The 24,954-nt window shown below is 34.4% G+C and overlaps 1 protein-coding gene across 6 annotated transcripts; it reads right to left on the bottom strand.

The window, feature by feature from the left end:
* Positions 1 to 231: 231 nt before the first annotated feature.
* LOC103993665 (ATP-dependent DNA helicase Q-like SIM) lies at positions 232 to 24,555 on the bottom strand. 6 transcript variants are annotated; one of them, XM_065164223.1, is made up of 17 exons: positions 24,446 to 24,515; positions 24,100 to 24,277; positions 20,268 to 21,098; positions 19,897 to 20,116; positions 19,691 to 19,801; positions 19,337 to 19,526; positions 16,156 to 16,489; positions 11,678 to 11,871; positions 10,746 to 10,802; positions 10,493 to 10,573; positions 9,042 to 9,105; positions 8,212 to 8,311; positions 8,030 to 8,113; positions 5,055 to 5,142; positions 4,075 to 4,170; positions 1,241 to 1,333; positions 232 to 854 (listed from the first exon to the last, which is right to left on the bottom strand). In XM_065164223.1, exons 3-17 carry the CDS (start codon positions 20,929 to 20,931, stop codon positions 543 to 545), a joined length of 2,688 nt encoding a protein of 895 aa, XP_065020295.1. In that variant the 5' UTR covers positions 20,932 to 21,098; positions 24,100 to 24,277; positions 24,446 to 24,515; the 3' UTR covers positions 232 to 542. The 6 variants fall into 6 exon arrangements, with proteins under 6 accessions (XP_065020295.1, XP_065020296.1, XP_065020297.1 ...); XM_065164224.1 differs by lacking the exon at positions 24,100 to 24,277 and having other exon boundaries at positions 24,446 to 24,555; XM_065164225.1 differs by lacking the exon at positions 24,100 to 24,277 and having other exon boundaries at positions 24,473 to 24,553.
* Positions 24,556 to 24,954: the final 399 nt, after the last annotated feature.

Below are 24,954 nucleotides of genomic sequence, written 5' to 3'. Positions count from 1 at the left end.
ATTTTTAAAATTTATATTGAGATTCCTATTAAAATATTTAACTTTGTTATACCAATAAAACTACTCGTTATTTTTTATTTTTAATTCTATATAAGAATCGTAAACATAAAAATCCTAATATAATTTTTGAAAATATAAAGATTAAAATACTAAATGAGACAAATTAGAGAAATAATCATATAAGTATAAAGATCAAACACTCACTCGCAGCACAACTATCAAAACCCCCTCTGCACCAACAATAAGGTTCTCCTGAACATGAAGGGGTAAAATTCAATGAACAGTCAACAGTGGCTAAAAATTTGACAGGGAAAAAGAAGAAAAATGATGGCTTTAATTCTGGCAACGAAAGTAAAAAAGGCATGGGAAGAACAAGACCTCACTCTCCACCAACTGTGCCATTCTCCACCAACTGTGCCATGGATGATACGACGGGGCTGGAAGCCTTGCAAATACCATCCTCTACGTTCGGGGAACTTTGGGCATAGTTGTTGCAGAAAATAAAGCATTTCCTAAACCTCATCAATTCTTCTCCAACGGAGTCAATGTTTTGTTCGTTTTGAAAGCTTTGCAGCCAACCTTCCTCTGACTGTGCTTGGATTATGCGCGTTGTACTTCTGAGAGCGTTTTCTTCCTTTTCTCCTCCGATGTCTTTTGCCTTGGAGACGCTGACGGCGAATCTCGGGGTCAGCCCAACCTCGGCCCCACTCGGAGAAAGTAGAATATGGCTGGTCCTCTTTGGTTGCGAGTAGCATATCTGCTTCTGGATGCGCGAAAAAATCCTTTTCTGATTCAGTGTGGAGAAACCTTAAGCCCAATTCTGTTAGCTCAGGAAATCGTATCGATACATGGACCTGAAAGAACAAAAAAGAAAGAACTAAGTAAGTTTAGACCAGAGAAGCTCAGGGCAATAGATAAGAATCTGTTCAAAAGCTAAACTTTTAAGCCTAATGGACTGATGATAATATAATAAACGTCATCTTAAAATATTTTGCTTCATGCTAAAACTCTTATCGTTGCAAATCTATATAGTAGCAAAACCATATAGCACAAATCTATGAAATTGTCCCATTAGACGCTGAAAAGACAGAAATTACATCATGGTGTGTAAATACACTGCAAGTAACACATGCAATTCAAAATAGGCATAGTATTCCTGGATGAAAAAGTTGTCAGATACCCCAGGATTCATTTTGCATCAAAAGAAACAGATATTTTCACTACAACTTTAATTGCCCACCATATCATCTCCTTCTCTGATGTACCCCATGTTCTCCAATATGCGTGCAAGACCTTGCCACCATAGCCGGTCGACGGTAGCAAATTTATGAGACTGCAAAGCTCGTCAAAACATAAGACGTTAATAACATCAATATAATATTTAGTGACAACTAAGAAGAATCATGACAATGCAGCTCAACATGTTAAAATTCTGCTAATGCATTACTTCAATGTGTGCTCATTGAAAATACCGCTCCAGTATGAGACCTGTATTTGTATATGTGGAATAATGGTTCCACATTAAGTTGTTCCACTCAAACATCAAAACATACAATGAATATTTTTTTCTTATAAATTCTATAACATGTCCCACTTGTCATAACTCTACGAAGCATGCATGATGGATATAGATTGACTATTATAATAGGATTTCTGTTACATGCTCTACAAATAGCTCGATGACCTGATTGTTAGTGTAGGGGTGTGATGAAGTAGCACCATGATTATGGACTTACTTGATACGTCAAGAGGCCTACAATGACATTGTCCTTTCAAATTCTATTACGAATAGGAAGCAGTTATAGAAGTCAATTTGGCAGCTTCACACTTGACCCACTGGCATACATACTTCCATATCTTGATGATGCGGGACCATGATTTACTTTTCTCTCGAATAATTTTAATTTTATTTTTCTCTTGAACAACTTTAACTAATTTAGGTGTCTTTTGCAACTTTAATAAGTCACAACATCTACAACAATCTTATATTGGTTACCAAGATTGTCCAAGAAGAAGAGAAAGGAATACCAAAAGAAACTAAAGACACATTTATAGGTTTGAATGAATGATTTTAAAAAAGGATGTCATAAGCTTTGAATTTGATCTAAGACTCCAAAAGAAAAGGAAGGTGATAAGCGTTGAATTTCATAGAATATTTCATCCCCATAAGAATGTTTCTTGCTGCTGTGATGGCTGGGTAGGAAGGAGTTTGACTCATTGTGGATGTTCCTGGATTATGTTGTTGTACGAAACCTTTATTCCTAGGAGTGTTTTCTTGAACCAGAGTGGGTATGGTAGTTGTCAATTTTTTGTTATATGTTCCTACCATTATCTTCTCATTCCTCTCTTGTACCCTTCCTATGTTCTCGTGAAAAAAACTCCCACAAACTCGTCTTACACCAGATTTGGTATGAATACTTTTGCCCTATATCACTCGAGCCAGTAGAATTTATAACTAAATCACTTGCAACTCTTTGGGTTGTTCCATGTCCAGTGTGCCATAAAGAAAACTAGAATCTGATCTCAACGTGGGGAAACCTGACAACTATAATTAGACCCCTAGAATAGATGAATTAGATACCAACTAGTATGTCAAGGCAAGGAAGATGGATCAGTATGCACTTCACGTGAAGCTTAGCAAAGTTGACTCTTATCATATCCAGCTGCCAAATTAGGCAAGGAAAAGGCAGAAAATGTATACTAGTGTAGCTCAGTCTCCCTGGAGATCCATCATAGCACATCTGCAACTGAATTTTTTATCCCATGTCAATATTTAATCTAGTAAGAATAGAAAAGTAGCTTTGAGTCCACCGATGTTATGCCAATGTTGATCCAATATGTACTTGGGTGAGTGGTGATCCATCTTTATCACAATCACCAACTTAGCAAATATGGAGCACTGTGATCACCAACCACTGTGTGCTTAGTTAAATCATGCAACAGGAAGCCCAACCAGGGTCAATAATGCACCAGTTCCAATTCTGGTGTCAAAGGGCATCTATCTCAATCTCAAACTGGTAATTGAAATGTGGCAATACTAAGACGAGCCAGTGTTATCACTTTCTTTCCTCAAATGCCATCTGTTACCTTGTAAGTCTAAACAAAACAGTTTTTCTTCAATGAAGAAAACAAGGGCCCTGAAAATTGGTCATTTCCTTGAACAAAATTCTGGTGTGTGTCGGCCATTCCACTATCATCTTAAATTTCTCATTTTTTCCTGCCCAAAATTTTCTCTCACCATCTTTCTCTTGGTGTTTTACGTCACTCAAGATCTGTTTCAACCTTCAAGGAGGTAACATGCTCCAAATTGCTCATAAAGATAGACCCAGAAGTTTATTTGCTCTCTTTTATATAGAGCTCATGTTGTCTCATAATTTCTAATTGACTTTTCAAATGCTCCCAGTGCTACCGCCCATGTGGGATTGTAAATCAAAATTTTGACATAATGCTTCAACCAAGAAATCAAATTTATTGATCTGACCAAGGACTGGTATTGAACTAAATAAGATGATGTCAATCAATTCCTTTTTATTCTTTTTTCATACTAATCTGATCAGTTACTGAAACCAATTTTGGGCAAAGGTTTATATCTTTGGCCTCAGTGATGGCCTAAAAATATAATTCATGAGACCCTGAGAAATGGAAGGAGCAATTGTCAAGCCAAAAGACATGACAACAGATTCATAATGGCCATCATGCATCCTAAATGTTGTCTTCTACACATCATCCGAATAAACCAGAATCTAATGATGCCCAAAGTGCAATCTTTCAAGAATGTTGGGTCTCTGCAGAGCTTAATCCCTACCATAGGAGTGCTACCATGTTTCAATTTAAAATTTTAAACTTATGCTCTTGGATTTGTTCATTACTTCCTTTGATCAACAATAGAACAATAAAAATGCTTTTAATAAAATTACAACCATATGCAGGTTTAATGGGTCAATTTTGGGTGACATCATAACGTAGCAGTAGATAGCATTTCCTGAATCATCCATATGAGTTCAAGTTAAGAATGCCTCCGTATAGATCCATAAATCTTGATGTAACATGGTATACCATGACAAGAACACAAACCTGTTCCCTTATTCGGCTGATCACCACCCTGAGGTTTGACCTCCCTTTAAGCATCTTGTTGCCAGTATCATATACATATCCATCACTAGTATGCCCCTAAAGTAAACACAATTAAAGTGGTAGGAAATTATATGACATTTTCAAAAGAATATGCATGAAAAAACACGTATATTTATTTAGGGTCACTAAGCATCTCAGCACCTAAGATATGCATAGTTAGATACTCCAAACAGGTTGTGATTTAGCTAAGGTCCTAGACAGTCATCTAGACTTATAGAAAATTATATATTTAAGTGAATGTATAATTTCTTCACAATCAATTTAATCAACAAACTAAGGCATATGTATCATAATTGTGGTGTCGCAGAACTAGAATGGTAAATTGGAGGTAGCATTTATTGAAGATAACATCATTAGAGAAATCATTTAAGATGCTTTGGACATTTCCAAAAGGACCAAAAATTGCATGCTCAACAAATGGACAAGTCAATTTAAATTCAGAATTGCAACAGGAGGGAGATGAAGCTTGATGGATATCTAAATGAGAATTCTCATTTCCTGGTGCAAAGGCCTGTGGTTATCTATTAAGCACAGTATGATAGCCTGCCAAACACAGGCCAAAACATAGCCTAGGCATATATCAGCCACTACTTCACATTTCTAACGACCCATGCCACTGATCCTCATTCTTTCCAGAATTGAAAAGACTAAATTACAAAAGATAGACAAGAAATGGCATCTAGGAAACTTTAAATCTTTAACCAACAAGTGAATATGATAATTTTTTTTTCATATTTTGTGAATGATTGCTCCAACAACAAAAACAAGAGCATTTCCACCGGTATAAGAAGAGACCACAATTTAACATGTTAAATATGACATGATTGTGCAAGGAAAGAGACAATGGAAAGGCTACATTCACTCAAAATTCCTAGACAAATATCATAAAAATGAAAAAGTACTATGAGTGAAGCACTTACACTTTCAGCTTTCAGCACTCCCAGAAAAATAACTGCCTCAGCCTTCATATTTTGAGTCTTTGGAGGTCCAGCAACACATATATCACATCTTCATATGCATATTTAGCAGGAAAAACAACAAAAAGAGGTAGTAAAAAATTCTCGAAAAAATATTTCACATTTCAGAGGGTAATCTGTTACATAAATAAAGCTAGTTGGGAAATTCAGACTTCTTTTGTTGTTGTAGATACATAAATCTAGAAGGGAAAAACCATGTCATACTATTACAACTTTACGAGTACTTTTTTGCTTACAAGGCTTCATTATTGTAGAAGTCAATTAAGAGAAAAGTACCCCACAGATAGTTTAGTCTTTGTGGTTGACAGTTTTAAGGAGGAATATAGTTTTAGAGGTCAATTTAAAGTCTTTGCCAAGATTTCATTATTTAAGAAGTCAATCAAGATGTTAACATTGCTGAAGACTGCCTACACTAAAAAAAAGCAATAAGCAATCAATTTAATTTTAAGAGACATTTATGTGAAATTGCAGACTGAAGTTCCCCTACACTAAATAGTGATTTCAAAGATTAGGTTTCATACTATAAGAGGGAAACTTAATACCTCATAGGCTCATATATCACAACAGAGGCAAACAAACAACAGAATGAAAAAGTCAAAGTGGGAATCTATCATATATGCAGGCTAAAAGAACTTTGAAACTTCCAGACGTGTGCAAGGGTCATTAACAATGATGCAAATGGCAACTAAAAATGATGATGTCAAAAGAAGTCAGCTGTTTAATGGACTGGTGACTAGACACACTGACCATCCTTCAGATTTAATGGTGTGATACTTGCACATAGATGCAACATTTAACTTTCACTTTGAGGTGAAAAATGAGTGTAAAAGACCAATCCTGACTATAATCATGCCAAATTCTTAGTGATAGACCTCCTCGATATTCCTGGAACCTTCTAGAGGTTTGAGATACTGAATACTAGATGAAAGCTTAAGTTGTCTTAAAAAATGAAATTGAAATAGTAATTTTCGAGCATGACCATAAACCTTTGTAGAACTGAAGGTTAACATATGGTAAAAATTATGTTAATAACCTGAAACTTATATTAAATTGATGGCATACCATCAAACCCTGCAGTAACTAGTCAAAGTTCAATTTATCAATGTGTAACCTATAATGACAACAGTGCCATCACAAGCTTTAAATCCTTGTTAACAATTGTCAAAGGTTTGGGGATTCCCTTCATGTCCATCATACCAAATAATTGCCCCTTTTTTTTCTTTTTCTTTCTCTTTCTGACTTTACAACACATATACCATGTATTTTATATTGGATAAAATCATCTTTTTTGCTAGAACACTCATTACAGTCTTACTAATTAGATCCCAACCAACATGTACTAGACATGTATCTATTTATATGGAAAACTAGATACATCTAACAAGTCAGTCTTGCTTGCTTCTAATACTTTTCAACTATATAATCCTTTCTTTTTTTAATAAAGGACAACATAAGCAAAGGATATATTTTTCCATATTTTCTGGCTTATTTGTTCCTATAACAATCTCCATTATCCTAGACTCTGAATTTTTGCTAGAATGCTCCATGAAGTTGGAGAAATCAGAATTGATTTTGGTATCAACAATGGGGTTGGGATAAGATAGGACTGTCTCAGTAGTATCATCAGGTTAGAAATTCAAGCAAGACGTAATCAATCATAAAAGAATAAACTGCAATATAATGAAAATCAGTAAAGAACAAAAAAAATTAAAAATGGAAAAAAAAACACGTAAATGCATCCAGTAGAGGATAATAGAACAAGTAATAAACAAATCAAACATGCTATGAAGCAAGGTTCACAATACCGTACCGTACCGGTATTTCGATCTGGGCTCGATATCGGTACGGTACGGTATACCGAGCGGTACACCCAGGTGTGCTGAGTACTGTAGCACTGCTACAGTGCTACAGTGCACTCAGACCGGTATGTACCGCCCATACCGGGCAGTACGGTTCGGTACGGCAGACCCTGCTATGAAGTATGAACCAGTCAACAAAGCATCATATCCAGATAAAGACACTGCAATTTGTGGCTTAGGCAGGAGACCAACAGGGACCAACCAAGTTTTAGAATCTTGCTCCTTATCTACAAAGTGGAAAAAATAGATCTTGCTACCAATCTTTCTACCAATTAACTAGTCTCATTCGAAAGAAAGTCTTATTACCAAATTCTTTTTGGGTATGAACTCTATAAACCAAAACATTAAGACCTTCCATGGAGCACTATCAATTTTGAATGGTTCTTCATAGCAACTTCTTTTATACTTCTTCAGGATATCTTGGTAATATCTTTAAATTAGCTACAGAAGTAAACGGATATTTGCATTAGAACCACCGGCAATTGCAATGATGATTTTAAGCATCATATTAACAAAAAAAACTATAGTTCTTTTTATATATTTTAAAAAAAGGCCAAATAGGTTTCACCGTTTCAACAAGCAAGTTGCATAAATAGGACAAGCTTGAAGGTGTTCCATTTTTGGATAACTTATAGATGGTGAAAAATGTATCAGGTATCAAAAAACAGAATCTCACTACAAAATGATCGTGGCAGGATGTTATATAAAAATATTATTTGATGCTTATTGCTTAAATCACCAACATGATCTTATTTATAAGCCCTTGCTCTTTAGCGACTTGTTTCAGTATAAAATAGACACATAATGTCAGAAGCTTGCCCATAATTCTCTAACATATACAAAGGCAGAAACATACAAATGACATCCATGATGACTTATACAAACAGCATACAAACGAATCATGGAAGCATGTTATATAACATATTATTTAATGCTCATTGCTTAAATCACCAACATGATCTTATAAGCCCTTGCTTATGACTTGCTTCAGTATAAGATAGACAACAGTAGAAGCTTGCACATAATTCTCTAACAACATGAACAAGAGAAGCAACATACAAATGACACCCGTCATGACAGAATTCTTCCCCAAAGTACCCCACTAATTTTTTGGCTCGGCAAGTTGTTGTGTTCATAGCATATCTGCGAATTTGATAGACATAATTTTATATTTCTATAAATTATAATATCAAGTAAGAGTACGATACAAAAAAAAATTATATTAGAGAAAAGAATATTACCGGAAACAATCAGACAGCATTTTATATGCTTGTTTTGTCTGTTCATCACTTCTTTGACTAGGAAGAAGTGTTGGTATTCTTGATAAATTAGCATATAACGCTGTTCATTGAGCCAATCAAACATAGAAACAATTTGAGAAACATGTAATCTCCAAGGCAGAAGAAACACTTACAGCTATGGATAGAAGCCTCAAAGACGTTGCATATTTCAAATCAATAAACATAAAAATGAATGACTACATAATTCCGTGAGAATGGGAGAGAAAAGAAGGTACATCGAAATATCACACAAAGTTCTTCCACCTTCAATTGTATTATAACATTTCCATGATAAAGGAAAGAAAACCAATGGGAGCAAGGCAGTGGGAGAAAGAAGGGACCTTTCATGAATGCTTGACCTAGTTAAGGTAGTCTAAGCTATTAGGTTTCCATTTCTCTTGCTTGATTCCACAGAGCGGAAATAATATTGGCAAGAAGATAAAAACGAGCTTTATATTCTCACAAACAAACATAAGAAGTAAGAACTTAAGTCAGCACAATATTCAGAATTAAAGGGTTCCAAAACCAAACCCCATTAGCATCCATAGAGAGATGGCTTTTACCATCAAATACCCAACAAATCCTGCTTCCCCACTATTATGGTCCTTTTTGTGGTTACAAAATGCTCCAAGTTACCAAATTGTGAGTTCCTATCATAACTATAATTTTGCTTCAGATATTAACATCATTTTCTAGGACAATCTAGATCAAAATATGTGAAAATTTTTTAGAACACAAGTGATATGCAGTTTCAGACACAACAGAATTCTAGTAGAAATATGTGAACTCACTACAATCTGCAAGCTTTCCATCCCTACCAGCTCGACCAGCTTCTTGATAATATGCTTCCAAACTCTGCAAAAAACAACAGTAATCAGATAATATTTAAATCATGAGTGATCAACTCGGATGATACGTAAACCATCAGTGACCAAGTAGCAGAGCTGATCAGATGATACATGAAAACATTAGTGACCAAACAACATAGACAATCAAAATATTTAATAAACTATTTTAAGTCATAATAGCCAGGCATGTCCAATGACTACAACTTAACAAGATATAATGTGGTAAAGAAGTACCTGAAAACTTGAAAACAATAAATATACAAAAGTTAACTGCTCTCTTTTGGATGCAATTGATCTCTGTTTAGAGCAAACCAACATTTGCATGTATACACACACAAAAGCTAAAACTTTGTTTAACATTATTGCCTTCCACAAATTAATTAATTCCTAGAGAAAAAGCTCAATCTTGAGACCAATTAACTCTACAATTACTAATAATTAGTCAATTCAAGCAAGCTACACGGTCAGGTAATTAAACTGTTTATATCATAGAAACTTTAACTCTTGAAATCCATCTTATAACAGTGCTAGGACCTTTTAGCTCTTATAAGCGAATCTTTTAAGCTAAAACTCTACATCACATACTTGTGTTGCGCAAATCAGATTCCTTGATGGAAACAAAAAAGCCTCGATCTGAGCCTTCGGTGAAAAGGACCCATGAGGTGACTAATCTGTATGCTTCTTCAATTGCTAGGTACTTAATCTGAAATCAAACAGAATACATAGGCCATAGAATTGCAAAGATCGTAGAGGATGTTAACTCTCTATCCCAAGCAGAATTAGTTTTTCAGTACTATTATTAAAACGGAACAGCCTCTTTCTCAACTCCCATTGAACAGAGTAAGAACTGAAGAAATAATCAGGATGAATTATGTATCAAGTAAGACCACATGTGGTCCCGTACACTTTAAAGAAATATCATGGTGTATAATCTAAACAAAAAGTAATTCCTTCGTAATGAAACATTAGTTCAGCCACTTTGATTTGATTCATCTGAATCATCATGGATTATAGAAGGCAACAGAAAGAAAAGAATCATATGCTACCCTTCACTAATGCTAGATATTGCTTATTATGGCATTACAAATTATAAACATATAAAAGATAATAGACTTATACTCTTATAAATATATTAAAATTAAAAAAATATTAAATTTAGGTTTTTTCGGAGTTCTAATCAAAAGTCACTAGCAACAACCTAAAGGGACAGACATATGTAAACTCATTTGCAAAAAAGGTAATAAATCGTTAACATCCCTAGCAAGAAGAATTAGGATTCACAATAACCTATCCTTGGTTGCTAGCAAAATTTTAGTATCTGAATAATAAACACATAATGTCAGACAGTGACCTAAAATAAAGTACATGTTGCCAACAATAATGAAGTAAAGTACCTGTGGCCAACCATAATGAATGATTCTTCGAACATTTGACTTGTCAATACCCATTCCAAAAGCAATTGTTGCCACCACAACCTAAACCCAAGAAAATGTTGAAAAAGGGAGAAATATGAGAGGATTGAGCATATCTATAGCATTCATATTCATTAAAAGTCAATTTAATCTTAAGCTATATCCAGCAAACAAACAATGTTGTTTTCTCACTTTGGTGGTATTTCATATTTAGTACAAATCATCTTCCAATTACCTGTAGAGAACCTTGATGGAACTCATCATGGACATGCCTCAGGTGGGTTTTTGCAAGCTGCAGAATATTGCACAATGTATTTAAAACAGGAGACATGGTTTAAGTAGTATTAGCATTGGAATTTACTTTACTAGTAAAGGTTTAAAAATTTTAGCACCCAGTAAATTATATCTTGATGAGAATTACATTCTTTACAAAGTTAGTAAAAAAAAATAGATATCAGAAGGACCAAATAAAACCACTTGGTAAACAATAAGAAACACAAGGGGAAATGCATAGCATCAACTTTTGTGGTATTGTCCAATGTTCATAACACAAATTCAAGCAAATGTTGATGTTCAGTTTACAACTCTAAATTCATGGCTTTCTAAAATGGGACTCTTCGATAGTAAATTAGCAAGTTTAACTAGGATCCTAGAAATACTTTATTCCTAATCATAGAAATTCTATGTATTGTGTGCTTCCAGAGAGGTTAAATCTTCCCTTTCATAATTTAAATTTTTTAGATGGAAATTATAATTTTAAAGTTTAAACACTATCATAATAATGCTGAATGAGATGCTAAGGAAGGAATAACTTAATCAGAACTTCCGAAAATGTTTATCAGATCCCATTTTAATAAACAAAATCAACAGAAACTGACAAAATCACCAGTTAACTGGTTTTGGTCAAAGGATAATTGACTCTTCGAAAAGTACTCAGGTATTAGACATTAGCAGTTAGTGTACTCAGGTACTAGACATCAGGACCACCCCATAATATTTCTTCAAATCCAACTCAGTAAATCAATCCAAATATTATGAACATCAAGAATGCTAGCTTCACCTGTGATCACATACTAAAAAGGTATAAACATAAATTTGTTGATAAAAATGAGGCATGCCAAAGAAGAAACTATTTTTTGTGGATGAATCAATGAACTAAACGTGTACCTTTGCATGATATGCTGCAGCCCTGACACCAGACTTACAAAGGTACTCAGCTATTTTTAAAGTTTCTTTTCTGGTAGGAACATAGATAATTGTTGGACCTTCTTCTAAAGATCCTTGTATATCATATAATTCAGATGTGCCAGGTGTCTTCAAATTCTCAGCTGCAGAAGTACCAGGGAACTCACCACAAGAAACTGCAAGAAAATTCATTTAACATAATCTGATATCAAAGCCAATGAACAAAGAGCATAGCTGAAAACTGACTATGACAAGTGAATCTGAGTACCAATTGTTAAAGAAGATGAAACTTTCAAGTAATATAAGGCCAAACAACTTTATAACAGTCTATTGTGGAATGCGACTAGTTGCAAAGTCAACTTAAGCAAATGCATGACAGACCATGAAGGATTGCCATTTTGAGGCATGAGGGTGTTCACCATTTAAGCTTGTAAAGAGTAACGTGCTGTGCCTTTCACCATGGTCCGTGTCAGCTAGCACAAGCCAAAAATTGACTGATCCATTTGTTGTAATGGTCAGTGCTGGTCGACATGGCTCATCACATGCCAGTCTAGGTGTTCCAGAGTTCCTTGTGTATCATTGCTAGCTGTACCGTACAAGTTATGACCATCTCTAGTCTCTACAATGCTCTATGAAACGGAAAATAACCACAACACACAACAAATGGAGGATATAGTGAAGAAAAAGTTAAGTCCAAGAAGTCATGTACTGTGAACCTCAATTTGATTTAGGCACAAGATTATGATTCAATGATCAGAAAATATCATCTCATTAACCAAGTCCATCAACAAGTATGACTTGGAATGAATGAAGCAGCAGATGTATTTTCTCAAAACATAAAGTTGAAGTAAACTTCTTCATATTTTAAGGGTCTACGACTCTATGACAAAGAAGACTAAGGCAAAAATGCAGCAGCGAAGAATTTAGGGATAGGAAGTAATTTCAATAACATCACTGGAGTTACTTGTCATCAGCAGATGAAGATATATGCCCTTATATTAATTAAAGTTTCAAATTAAGAAGATAGCATTAGAAAAAAATTTAACTACATTATAAATCTTGTATGGTTTTGCCAATTTCAGGCACAGAGAAAAGAGGGTTATTTTAAATGATTCATAGTTAACTTAGAAGTTTGTTGGAACAAAAATGGACCTCAAAATTTATAAAACATAAATCGGTGTAGGCCTTGCAATAGATTTCATGGGAGCTTCAAAAAAATTACAAAGAGGACCAGGATGTTCCCTGCCCATGACATCCATGCCCAGAAGCAGCAGTAAGAAAGCATTCTCATACTGGTTGAATCAATGTACGTAAAGAAGCATGTTCCAGGATACAAAGTTAGACTAGTGACTTGGATGTGGCAATACTTCTAAGCAAGGTTCGCCGTACCGTACCATACCGGCGTTTCGACCCGGGCTCGGTACCGGTACGGTACGGTATACCGCTCGGTACACCCAGGTGTACCGCTAGCCTGTCGGACCGGTACGTACCACCCGTACCGGGCGGTACAGTCCGGTACGGCAAACCTTGCTTCTAAGAAAAAGCTACGATTAACAAGTAGCACAAAATAGTGTCATAGAAAAGGAAAACCCAGAGATATGCAGGGGAGAACAAATGTATGATTTAGCTAGGTGTGTTGTATATAAGGATTGCTGTCAAGAGAATACACCCAAATTTCATCTTTCATGCAAAAATATCTCACACAGACTCATAAATAAAAGTAGTTGATCAGATAAATGAGAGCTCTAAATGGATTGGATGGAAGTAATAGCTTTCTTTGTAGACATAAAAATGAATAACTAGGTAAAAGAACATAAAGAATTCATGAAAGAAAGCAACATGAAAATTAGGTAGAAGAAAAAGAGAATGAAATAGAACAAACGGTTGCAGTTTTCACCATGGCTTACGATTTCAAAAATTCCAAAATATGCTATGGACATCTCATGAGATATAAAAGTTAATAAAGGTATATGCATATATATAAATATATAATACTAGCTACCCAACAGACATTCAAGAGAAATTGGGAGAGGAAAGAAAAAGTATTATAAATATATAATACTAGCTAGAAGTAAATTGGTGCAATACTGCCATTTAAAGATGGGAATACATAAAGATCAAAAGCAGAAAGAACTTTGAGCAATATTGGTGCTTGAAAGAAAGGATGGAAATATCTGCTTCTGTTTGGCACAAACTTTTAAAACTTTTTTTATAGTGGTTTCAGCTATTCCGTATTTAGTTTGGCAGAAAAGTTGAGGAAGAAACATTACAAAATAAACAAGACAATTAACCTAGAGAAGAGAATCAAGCAACATAATGATACATATGTGTGTCATTCTAAAAAATTAAGACACAAAGTTTTCTAATTCTAGGCTGAAAACAAAAAAGAAACATAAATTACTGGATTTTACAAAGGAAAACATGTTTTCCATGTAATTTGCATATATTCTAAAATATAAATATCACATCCAACAATTAAGTGATAAGTTTGAAATAAAAATGGCAGCCCATTCCATGAGACTCCCGCCAATTCGGATTTCGAGGTCAATATATGCAGTCTTCATCCTGAAAGCAAAGATTAAATGTACCAAGCTAAATGTATAAACTTGTACTTTCATACTGTAATCATGGACAAATTTTATAATGATGATGAATTGTAGGATCTTTGTTAAAGAACAGGAATAACTGGAACTTTGAAACTTTGAACGCATGAGAAGCTCCCTCACAATGTTGCTTGATGGTACAGTCTTGCATGAACCTAGAATCTAAATATCTAATAACAGATGCATTAGGTGTATGTGACATTTTTGCAGAAAAACATATTACTATGAAATAATCTATGATGCATTTTGTTCTGCATCCTAATACATATATTTTATTATTTTTTTCACATGTATCAGCAAAGTTAATACTATAGAGGTTCATTATCATCCTATTATATGACCAACACTGTTTTTATAGTCCAAAAGTCTCATGTTCGGATAAACAGAGTTTTGAATTCTGTTTATCTGAAGAAAAATGGTAAAACAAATAGAGACAACGAATTAAAATTGACTTCTGTTCTGTACAATAAAAAATACATATATAAAACAGTATCATGACAAATTTGAAACAAAAGTTGGTAGTCCAAGTTGATTTTCAATTATCCATAACACACAGAAGGCAAGAAAGTTCAAATTCATATTAGAAATAAATTAACTTGATATTTTTGAGTTAGGCAGAAACATATTGGATCATAACCTATTTAAAATGTGAGATACACCATTAGATAACCCATTGGAAACTGTAAACATCATTGCAACTACTTGCAACGAAATTTAAATATTAAAAAGAACAATATTTCATTGTCATGAATCCCTATGCATAGAAAATAGTACCTAGACAAGTAACAGACTGCTATATCACCACTTCATAATAAAAGAAACCAAGCGTGATTATCCTTAAGCTTTTTGTAATCTTATCACCTCTGATTTAGAGGGGATCTTTTTCGATAAATTTGTTTTTCGGAAATCAGTTTTTGTTTTTATTTTCCGTTGCGCATGTGATGCTCTTTGCGGTTTCCTAACACACTCAATCTACAGCCCCTATAGCAACATAACTCTAGAAACTGAACTAGCAAAACAAAAAACAAAAAAGAAGCTAAAAGAACCCTAGGTCTCCACTTTACTAATAACTATAAAAAGCATTTCACGATTGTTTGGCTCTAAGAAGACATTTATTAGTTAATATCAGTAAAAGAGCTTCGTTAGCACTATCGAAAGATATAAATTTCCCACTAATGTCTTATATCATCATTGTGTTTAGCATATGACATTTAATGAGAACCCCTGCCCAAAAAGATGATTATAGAATCTATCTTGGGGTGAAAATAGGCCAATTTTATCGTTCCAAAATTATTTTCTTTTCCGCATGGAGCTGGATAAGGTAAAACAAATGAGTTTCTGCCATTTTAATATTTCCATCAAAAATTTGCATTATAATGCAGATTTTGGTTAGTTCCTTTCATATATGGAAATCTGAACTTCCAAATATATTTTAAAATAGTTTTTTCTTTATTAACCGAAGCAATGATGTTTTTGATAGAATCTTTCCATTTGATTTTCACATTTTCTTCATAGTCTCCTAACTCAAGAAACATGATTGATAGGTTCAAATAATCATCTTATAACTATTTTCAGGCAGTATAAACTCATAACTACCAGTCTGATTTAAATCCATACCTATCATGTATCTTATTCATAGTAATACATCACATATAAATTAGTTCCAAACAAGAATGATTGACATGTTAATTTTCACTCATATTCTTGCAATTAAATCAGTATGGAAAATAAAAAGCATCTGAATGAGATCTTCCTCTTGCCTTAAACAAAATCGATAAATTAATATCAAGAAGGCTACAACAAATTGGTGTAAATTAGAAGGCCCACAAGATAAATACTGCAAATGAAAACGAGTACCATCCAAATCATCCACAACATAAGGAATGTCCAGATCATCTTCCAGGTACTCAACAGTCAGTTGATTTTCCTTCAAAGAAGAATCTTCAGTTAAATTAACCTTATAATTGTCACATATATTATCATCCTCATCTTCTTCACTGTCAAACAGTGAACTTTCGTCTTCCGCAGACATGTCATAGCCTGAAGAATAGTTCTCAGAATTATCATTTTCTTCATATGAGATATTTTTATGTCCTTTTCTGCTTGTCATTTTTGGCACCATGTAATTCCTTATAAGATCCTTGAAATCCTTAGCATATGATGACACTGAAGATGTCCTACTATGTTTAACCTATAAGAAATGGGAAAAAGTTATGAATGAAGTGCTTTTTTTTCCTATAATATCATAGTAGAGCTCAACAAGAAAGTTGAAGAAAACACGATACAAAAAGATTAGCAACTAACAGCTTATACAACAAATGCCTATTCACTAGCTTCTTAGTGAGAGCATCAACCAGCTAGCTACTAGAACTATCAACAGAACTAAAATAGTCTTATGAGCTTGTAGCTCATATGTGGCTGCATATGCATATGCAGTCATATGACTACCTTGGACAAGACCATGCAGCCTCAATATGTGGTGTTATTGTATACATGAAACTATAATGCATATGCCATCAGATAAGCCTGAAAAATGTGAACACATGTGATTTATATTTTAACCATTACTAATATCTCATTAACATTTTATTTCATTCATCACTTAAACTTTTATTCATTTCTTATAAATTATCACTGAAATAAGCTTTTGAATAAGCATCAATATTATCCTGAAAAAAATTTATTTGGTCTTAGCACAAATTTACATAATAGAAATGTATATTTGATTAATGATTTTTTATTTATACTTAAATAGATCTTTTTTTTAATGAATTGCATGTGCAGATGTATATGTTAATGCAAAATGCATATATGGTAACTATGACTTCTTTCTATAACATATTGATATATAATAGTATTTATAAAAAACATAACTATAGAGGAAACTCAAGTACAAAATTTATATGTAAAATCAAGTAAGCTCAAATATAAAATATAATAGACTCAATTAAACACAATTACTCAACACAATAATCCATCAATTCCAAGGCTCTTTGAGATCTCTTTAAAGAGAGAATATGTTCCAAATTAAATGCATTTAATGCCCCAAACAAGAGTATTCCTCTTTCCTAAAAAAATAAAAAGAATGTCATCAAGTTCTAGAACATAAAGAAAAATGGGTCCATATTTTAGTTCATATGCTCATCTCCAATGATGTATTTCAAAAACCAAGGGTCCATGCATGCATCTCCAATGATGCATTAAGCATCTAAGAGTCTGCCTCTTGTTACTTCTAAATTACAACACACAGTATTAATTTCACAATGTCAAGTCTCACCAATTTCCATTCTCCATCTGGTTTCGGATTTTCTGGAAGAAAAAGACCACAATTTTTCAACATTCATTTACTTGCAAGACATATTAAGAGAAATTAATAAGTCAATTCCATGAAATTTCTTAGACCTTAATGAAATTAGTTCTCTAGATTTACACAGGTACTATAGGCACTTATACTAGACAGGATGCAAATATACCTTATAGTTTCAAGGGCAGCACTTACATCCATAGTCCATATGCAACATCCTTTACCACCTTAGAGAAGAGCTTCAAAATTTGTTCTAGAGACTGTTACTTCATCCACTAAGGAAGGTTATACTTACACCTATAATAGATAGGCCAAATATTAATGACAAGTTTAGAATGATTTCTACATCTAACCAGGTCATAGTACTTCCACACACACACACACACACACACACATAGCCATGGAAATAGCTTCTACAAGTTCTGATCATGATCTGATGGAATAGATGGAGTGAATCATCCTTCTCTTACACACCAAGTTTTACTTGGCAAAAAGAACAATTTCAAAAATTTCAAGGATCAAGCATTAGCAAATGGTTGATTCTGTGCAGATGGTTGGCATAAAATGGTAATAAGAGGCTAAATCCACTGATTATCATTGGTTTTGAGAGGCTACAGAATAAAATTTTCAATATAATTTCACCCAGTTAATCCAGGTTAGAATAACATACTTAAAACTGGTGGATTAAAATATATGTTTAAAATAAATACCAGTGATCCAGCAGAACAAAAACACATAAGCAGTCATCAGGTGAAAGGGGGAAAATAGAGAAAAAGGTGAAAACCTTACCTCTTCTTCATGACTTGGATACTAGCTGCTTGAATATTCAGACCTGTATCCAGCTGAAGCACTGGTCATATCTAAGCCAACTGGCAATAGGGGAGAGATAAAGATGAAAGAGAGGAAACACATGGGGGAAGAAGAGAGAGAGAGAGAGAAACAGACAGAGCAACTGGAAGAAGACCCCTCAATGGTTTTATGTGAAAAAACAGGTCATTCAATCTGTACCAGATCTGTTTTTGATTGGTCTAGACTGAAAATAGCTTTAGATTGCTCGATTCAAAGTAAAAAAAAAAACCACATAATCCACTATTTTTATATGGCCTCATTTAAGAACCACATATACCACTCTCCTATCTGCACTGATCTGAAATTGAACTGGTATACATAACTTTAATTGTCTCCTATATTCATCAACCAAAATAACTCAATTGCTAAAATAGTAAAAGATGAATTTGCCTGGTTAGGATAGCTTCACTTGTTTGTTGTCCCCAAACCACTCTTATGAAGTGGTTCTCAAGAGGATATGATACTTGGAATGCATTCCTCAACTTCAAGCCACTCTTACAGGAGACAAGACACTAGTTTCACGATCCAACACTCCACTTTTTTAGCTTACTCAAGCTAAATGCTGGCCATAATTCAGTCCCACCATGACAACTCATCTTGTCACTAAAGAAAAGTTTTTGAAATAACCTAGATACAAATGGTCTTAATTTTGGTATTAATTATTAAACAAGGGCAGCCTAGTGCACAAGGATTCCTCTACTACAGGGTTACAGGACTTCAGTTGCTATAAGCTCATCTTTATCAAATGAAGCAGTAAGGTTTAGCTCAATCATTATATGTTTGAATCACAAGATAAGAAGAGACTATTAGCAAAAATCAGCAATTTATTAGACTAACAAGAAGCAACTATTGGCAAAATTTGGAAGAAAAAACACTGCAACATACTGAGAATCGAAGATTTGGTCTGAAAAAAGAAGTCAGTATGATCTCTGTTTCCTTTGACATATGTAAGGACTCGATAATGTCTTTTCGAACAGGAATTGTTGCAGTAGCAGTCAACGCCATCAAGGGAATATCAAACTGTTGCGACTTAAGATTGCAGGAATTGAAGTTCTCTCTCAACATTCGCAATCGCCTACCAGCATGAAAAAAGATCAAACAGAAGATATTTATTACTTTTCACTTTATTGACCTTAAAAAGCAGGAAACTCTATGCAAATCAAGCATTTATTAATCACACCACAAGATAAAAAAGCAAACAGTAAGTTGAGGCTTAACTTATTAATTAAAATAGCATACCTGTAATCAGGTCGAAAATCATGGCCCCACTTAGAAACACAATGAACTTCATCAATGGCAAACAATGCAATCCCTGGATTTACTGCAAGCCTCCTAAGTGGTTCTATAAGTCTGTAAAAACACCCCTTGTTCAACTTTTTCCATGTTAAAAAATTTTGCTACCTCCCAAAATGGCATGAGAAAGACGAAAGAAAACAAAATTCTACCTTAATATTGTCTCAGGGCAAACATAAACTATCTTGTACATACCACACATGGCTTTGTACTCAACAGTACTGTCAGGTTGTCCAGACCCAAGGAAGCATGCTGATACCCCATGTTTTGCCAGTTTTAAACATTGATCATGCATCAGACTTATTAATGGTGATATGACAATCACGATCTTGCTTGTCAACAATGCTGGAATTTGAAAGCAGAGAGATTTTCCTGCAGCATCAGTGATTGAATAAGTGAAAGATGCCTTTTAACCTCATTTTCACAATAAATATTGCAAAACTATGTCCAAGCTCATCAACACAGACCACTTATAAGAGATAATTATATATATCACAATGTGAAAGCAAGTGAAGAAAACTACCAGATCCTGTGGCAGCAAGAACAAGACAATCCCTATTAGCTAACCAAGCCTCCAAAGCTTTCTTTTGAAAACCCTTTAAGGAGAAGAATCCAAAATGTTTTTTCAAAATATCGCCAATTTTTTGCTCCCAGTCTAATTCAACTTCTTGATTGAACAAGCTACGTGACTGTGACCTTCTATTTCCACGTGACACCAACTCTGTGTCATTCACATCATTTTCAGGAACCTGCTGAACAGATTCTGCAGCAGAATACAGTTCAGAAGCCGCACAAACATTAGAAATTGTCTGCTGATCTAATTTTCTGCACTTTGATCTCCCTGTGCCACCAGTTCCAGAAAAGGAAACTCCAGAAGCATTTTGAGGAGCATTTTTATCTGTTCCACACAATGGCGGAAGATGATCTGTTATATTTGACTGCTTCATCCTTTTCGGAGCATGTGATGGTACATATTCTTCGTCAAAACTTTGACTGGTCGAACAACTTAAAAAGTGATATGCCCGTCCATTATTATTGCTCTTACAAGAGCCATTCAAGATGAATTCCACTGCATCATCAAGTGATGGGCCAACAACTTCTATTGCCTCTGTAGCTTTAGCAAATTCAAAACCCATATCAATTAGTTTGGCTACCATATAATCAGTAGCAACATCATTTCCATCCATCACATTCACTCAGCCAGTCAGATGCATAAGGGTTCTGAACAACCTTGATGATAAATTATTACAAAGAATACCAGAGTTGCAAAGTATCGTCTCAGTGAAATTTATCTACTGAAGCTGACACCAAGGACTCAAGATTATGTGTTAAGTAGCGAATATTGAGTTCACACCTATCAGAAAAACACAGACAGCTACTCTAGTGAGCATAATCAAGTTAAGAAAAGTTCGATTAGTGAGAACTGCGAAATAAAATATGTAATCTAGTCAGAAAAGCATGACTCGGTTAGTGATTCCTTTTTGTCTTTCAATAAGCTTACGATAAACTTAAATGTAAATGTGTTATTGTATCCACTTAAGCTCGCATGAGAGGTAAGGGAAGTAAATGAACACCATAATAAAGCTTATCTTTATTGGTGAAAATGTGACAAGTCGACTCAAATATTTATATCCTATCAAAAAGCAACATTAATAAGAATATAGCTATATAATATAAAGTGGAAACACAAGTATATGGAAATTCAGGTGATATAACAATGGGTTTCAAGAAAGCGTCAAAAGGTTGGACTAAATAAAATTTACATGAGAAATTGTTAAATATCTTGATAAGAATTCCTTTACTTTCTAAAAAAATTTTAATTGTTACTAAAGAGCTCGTTTATGGTTTGCTATGTAATTATCAGAATATATCTTACCTGAGTGGGTTGTATTGTACATTTAAAATTCATCTGACTTAAGCCAGATGAGGTATTATTGCAGGCTCTGAAACTATGTATTTGTATCTTTAACAAAAATTAAATACAATGTCTAACTTAGAGGTAAACAAAGCATACGGTACTGATTATCTGGAAATGACACAAAGCAAGTCCTACTTTCAGAATTATGGTTTCACTTAACATGCTTGCATCTATAATACAAGGCTTTTTCTTAACACCCTTGAGAAATTCAGAACTTAGATTAGAAGACCGAGATAGCTAAACCTCTCCAAAATTGACGGCAGAGACCACAAAAAGGACCACATTCTGAAGGCAACCCAAATAAGAGTACAGGATCCATCTAATAAGTGGTGGAGAAAGAAATTTTCAATAACAACACAAACAGGAAAACATACGCCACCAATAAAAAAATCCAAAAGAAAGAAATCACAAGAGAAAACAATATCAAACCAACAACTCAATGACTGCGGTTCATCCATGAGAAATCAAAACACCTCCTAAGATTATGGCATGGAACGAGATACTGATGTGCCATATTAGATCCAGTACAACCAAAGCAGTGAGGTTGTTATTGTGACTCAAAAATGGACACTTAGGGCATAAAGGAGCAACCCTACCCTTTTAACCAAATCTCACCCTCAATTGCATGATAGTTAATCAACTCTAATTATGAATGTAATAGGCCAACCAAATATCAAATTAAAATAATATAAAAGAAATAAACAGAAAGGATGAGATATTGTGCGTATACCTCATGAAAACTAAAAATGGTAAGCAAATAAGGCCTTTTTTCACTTGGTTTGGGAGGACGATCTCTCACCATTTTTCCCAAGAATCCAAGAAGAATTTAAGGAAAAATGCAAGCTGCTGCAGTCTAGAGAGTAAAGAAAGAGCCATACTTATTCCAAATGAGCTGGCTGGTTTCATTCTGTAAGGTTCAGAATCTAATCCAATTCCGAAAGAGTGGCATATGCCGGAAGTTTACTGAGAGCCTATACAGGAACCAAACTTGGCATAGATGTTGGGCAAAGCCTGAGTAGGAAAAAGCTATCCAGGTAGATCGAGCCAAACCTCTAAAAATTCAGTGGTAATGTGGTCCCTCACTGATGTGATCAGCAGGAACCCATGATCGTGGGCCCCACTAATCAAGTATGTGAGAGATGATATTAGCGCTAAAATTTTTAGTGGTTGACTCGATCTGTCTAAATAGCAGCATTCATCCAAGTCATGTATGGATCTAACATGGAATGAGTCAAATATGTTGTGATCTATGAATGACATTATCGGCTTTAGTGCTACTAAGTGCTACTAGTCTGAGCGATGTCAAAACTCATGAGCACTTTGTGAGTAGGGTGCACGGCTTACAATATTAAAGATGATGTTCAGAGTGTGCAGGTCCCATATAATGAATTTAAAATTTCTAATATAGCAATGACATTTTTTTATTTTTTTCTAGTAAAACTATGTGTGACTTTAATTTTATATGATAAGGATTTATTGTTCATTGCAAACAAAGAATGTTGTTATATAATCTAAATGTAAACACAATTACAAGAAAAATCGATATTATAATTAAGGTTCATCGTACCGTGGCGTACCAACCGGTATGGGTAGTACATACCGATCCGATAGGAGATTGGTATGGATGGCACATACTAGTTTGTCAGTACATCCCACTGTATCGTGTGTTGGTATGTTGGTACATGCCATACCGATGACTGGTCGATATACCGATACGAACCAGTAAGGTGAACGGTGAACCATGATTATAATAAAAGATTCCAGGAAAGTTATGGAATCAAAAGTTAGACTATATAAAGTGATAATCTTTTTTCTTACAAGATCTGTTTCGATTTCTAATAAGATAATTATCAGGAAAATTCATTGGGAGCGTAGTAATAGGTTTTGAGAAAGCCAAGGAATTGAGAAAAGGAATTAGATAAATAATGACAAAATATTTTGCTATCTTGACAATATTTTTTTTCCATTTCCAATAATTTGTTGTTTGTTCCTATTTGCTAGCTTGATATGTAACTGTCAGGATGGTAAATTTGGTTCGTACTGTATAACACTCAAGTGGTTACGTCCAGATGAGGCATTGCATTCACAACATTTTCCAAAACTATAAATTTGTATGGTTCAAGAAAAAGTAAAATCAGATGTCCAACTAAAAGGTAGGCAAATATTGTCTGGAATTAGATAACCAGAAATAGCAGCAAACGAAGCAAATCCTAGGCCAAAATTGTCTGTTTCAATCAACATGCTTCCATTGACAAAACAATGCCATTTTCTTAGTCTACTATTCAAGAACTTATATCGAATGGGAATAATACAAAACCACTCAGATGACAGCACGTTGACGCCCATCCGAAAAATCTTAAATCTTTCTCCGCGACACATCTAACAAGTGAAGGAAGAAGAAAAATCTCGAATCTTGATGACAATTATCACAACTCACCCGAAGAACCCAAAATAATCATTGCTAAAACAAGGAAATTCCCGGATCATCCACCAAAATAACAAATCATTGCCCAGAGGCGCAAGAAATCAAACCACCGCCTTACATCGATTATGGCATGGATCAAGAAGCAAAGAAACCAACGCCATTGCATTGCTCGCTCCCGACACAATCGAATCTTCAATCGAAGCTCAGAATGTGGATAAGTCAAGAAAGAAAACATCAAATCACAGCATCAAGAAAGGGAGGGTTAAGAAACTAAACAAGTAGGATGGCATCATAACTTGGGAAGGTAGTCCACAGGCCTATTGCCCCGTCATACGAATTAGCGAGGACGATTGCTCACCGCGAATTAGCGAGGACGATTGCTCACCGGTTCTATCACGAACCAAAGAAGAAGTTAAGGCGAGAGGCAGTCGACGGCAGGAGGGAGGGTTGAAAGATCCGTACCTCTTTGTAGAGATGTTGTCTCAGGTGAGCCGGCCGGTCTGGTTTGGGTCTAAAGTTGGGAATCCGGTCCAGCTCCGGAAGATTGTGAGCCGGAAAGCCAATTTATATACACCAATATATATATATACATATATATATATATATATATATATATATATATATATATATATCATTTGTCGTTAATACAATAAAATTGACATCAATATTATTTTCGAACAAGAGGAACTTTGAATGATGTAAAAAATAAGAAATATTATGAAGATATAATGTTTTTATTAATTGATTACTATAATTAGTAATGATCAATCTAATTTTATCAGATGCATGTAAGTAGAAATTTTAAAATGATATATGTGTGATATTTAGATATTCAAAATATATTTTTATATTTTAAATATTGATGTA

Source organism: Musa acuminata, chromosome BXJ3-8 (genome assembly GCF_036884655.1).
Source record: "Musa acuminata AAA Group cultivar baxijiao chromosome BXJ3-8, Cavendish_Baxijiao_AAA, whole genome shotgun sequence".
Taxonomy (NCBI): domain Eukaryota; kingdom Viridiplantae; phylum Streptophyta; class Magnoliopsida; order Zingiberales; family Musaceae; genus Musa; species Musa acuminata.
Note: the sequence above shows the minus strand (reverse complement) of the source record. Positions and strands in the feature narration are given on the sequence as shown.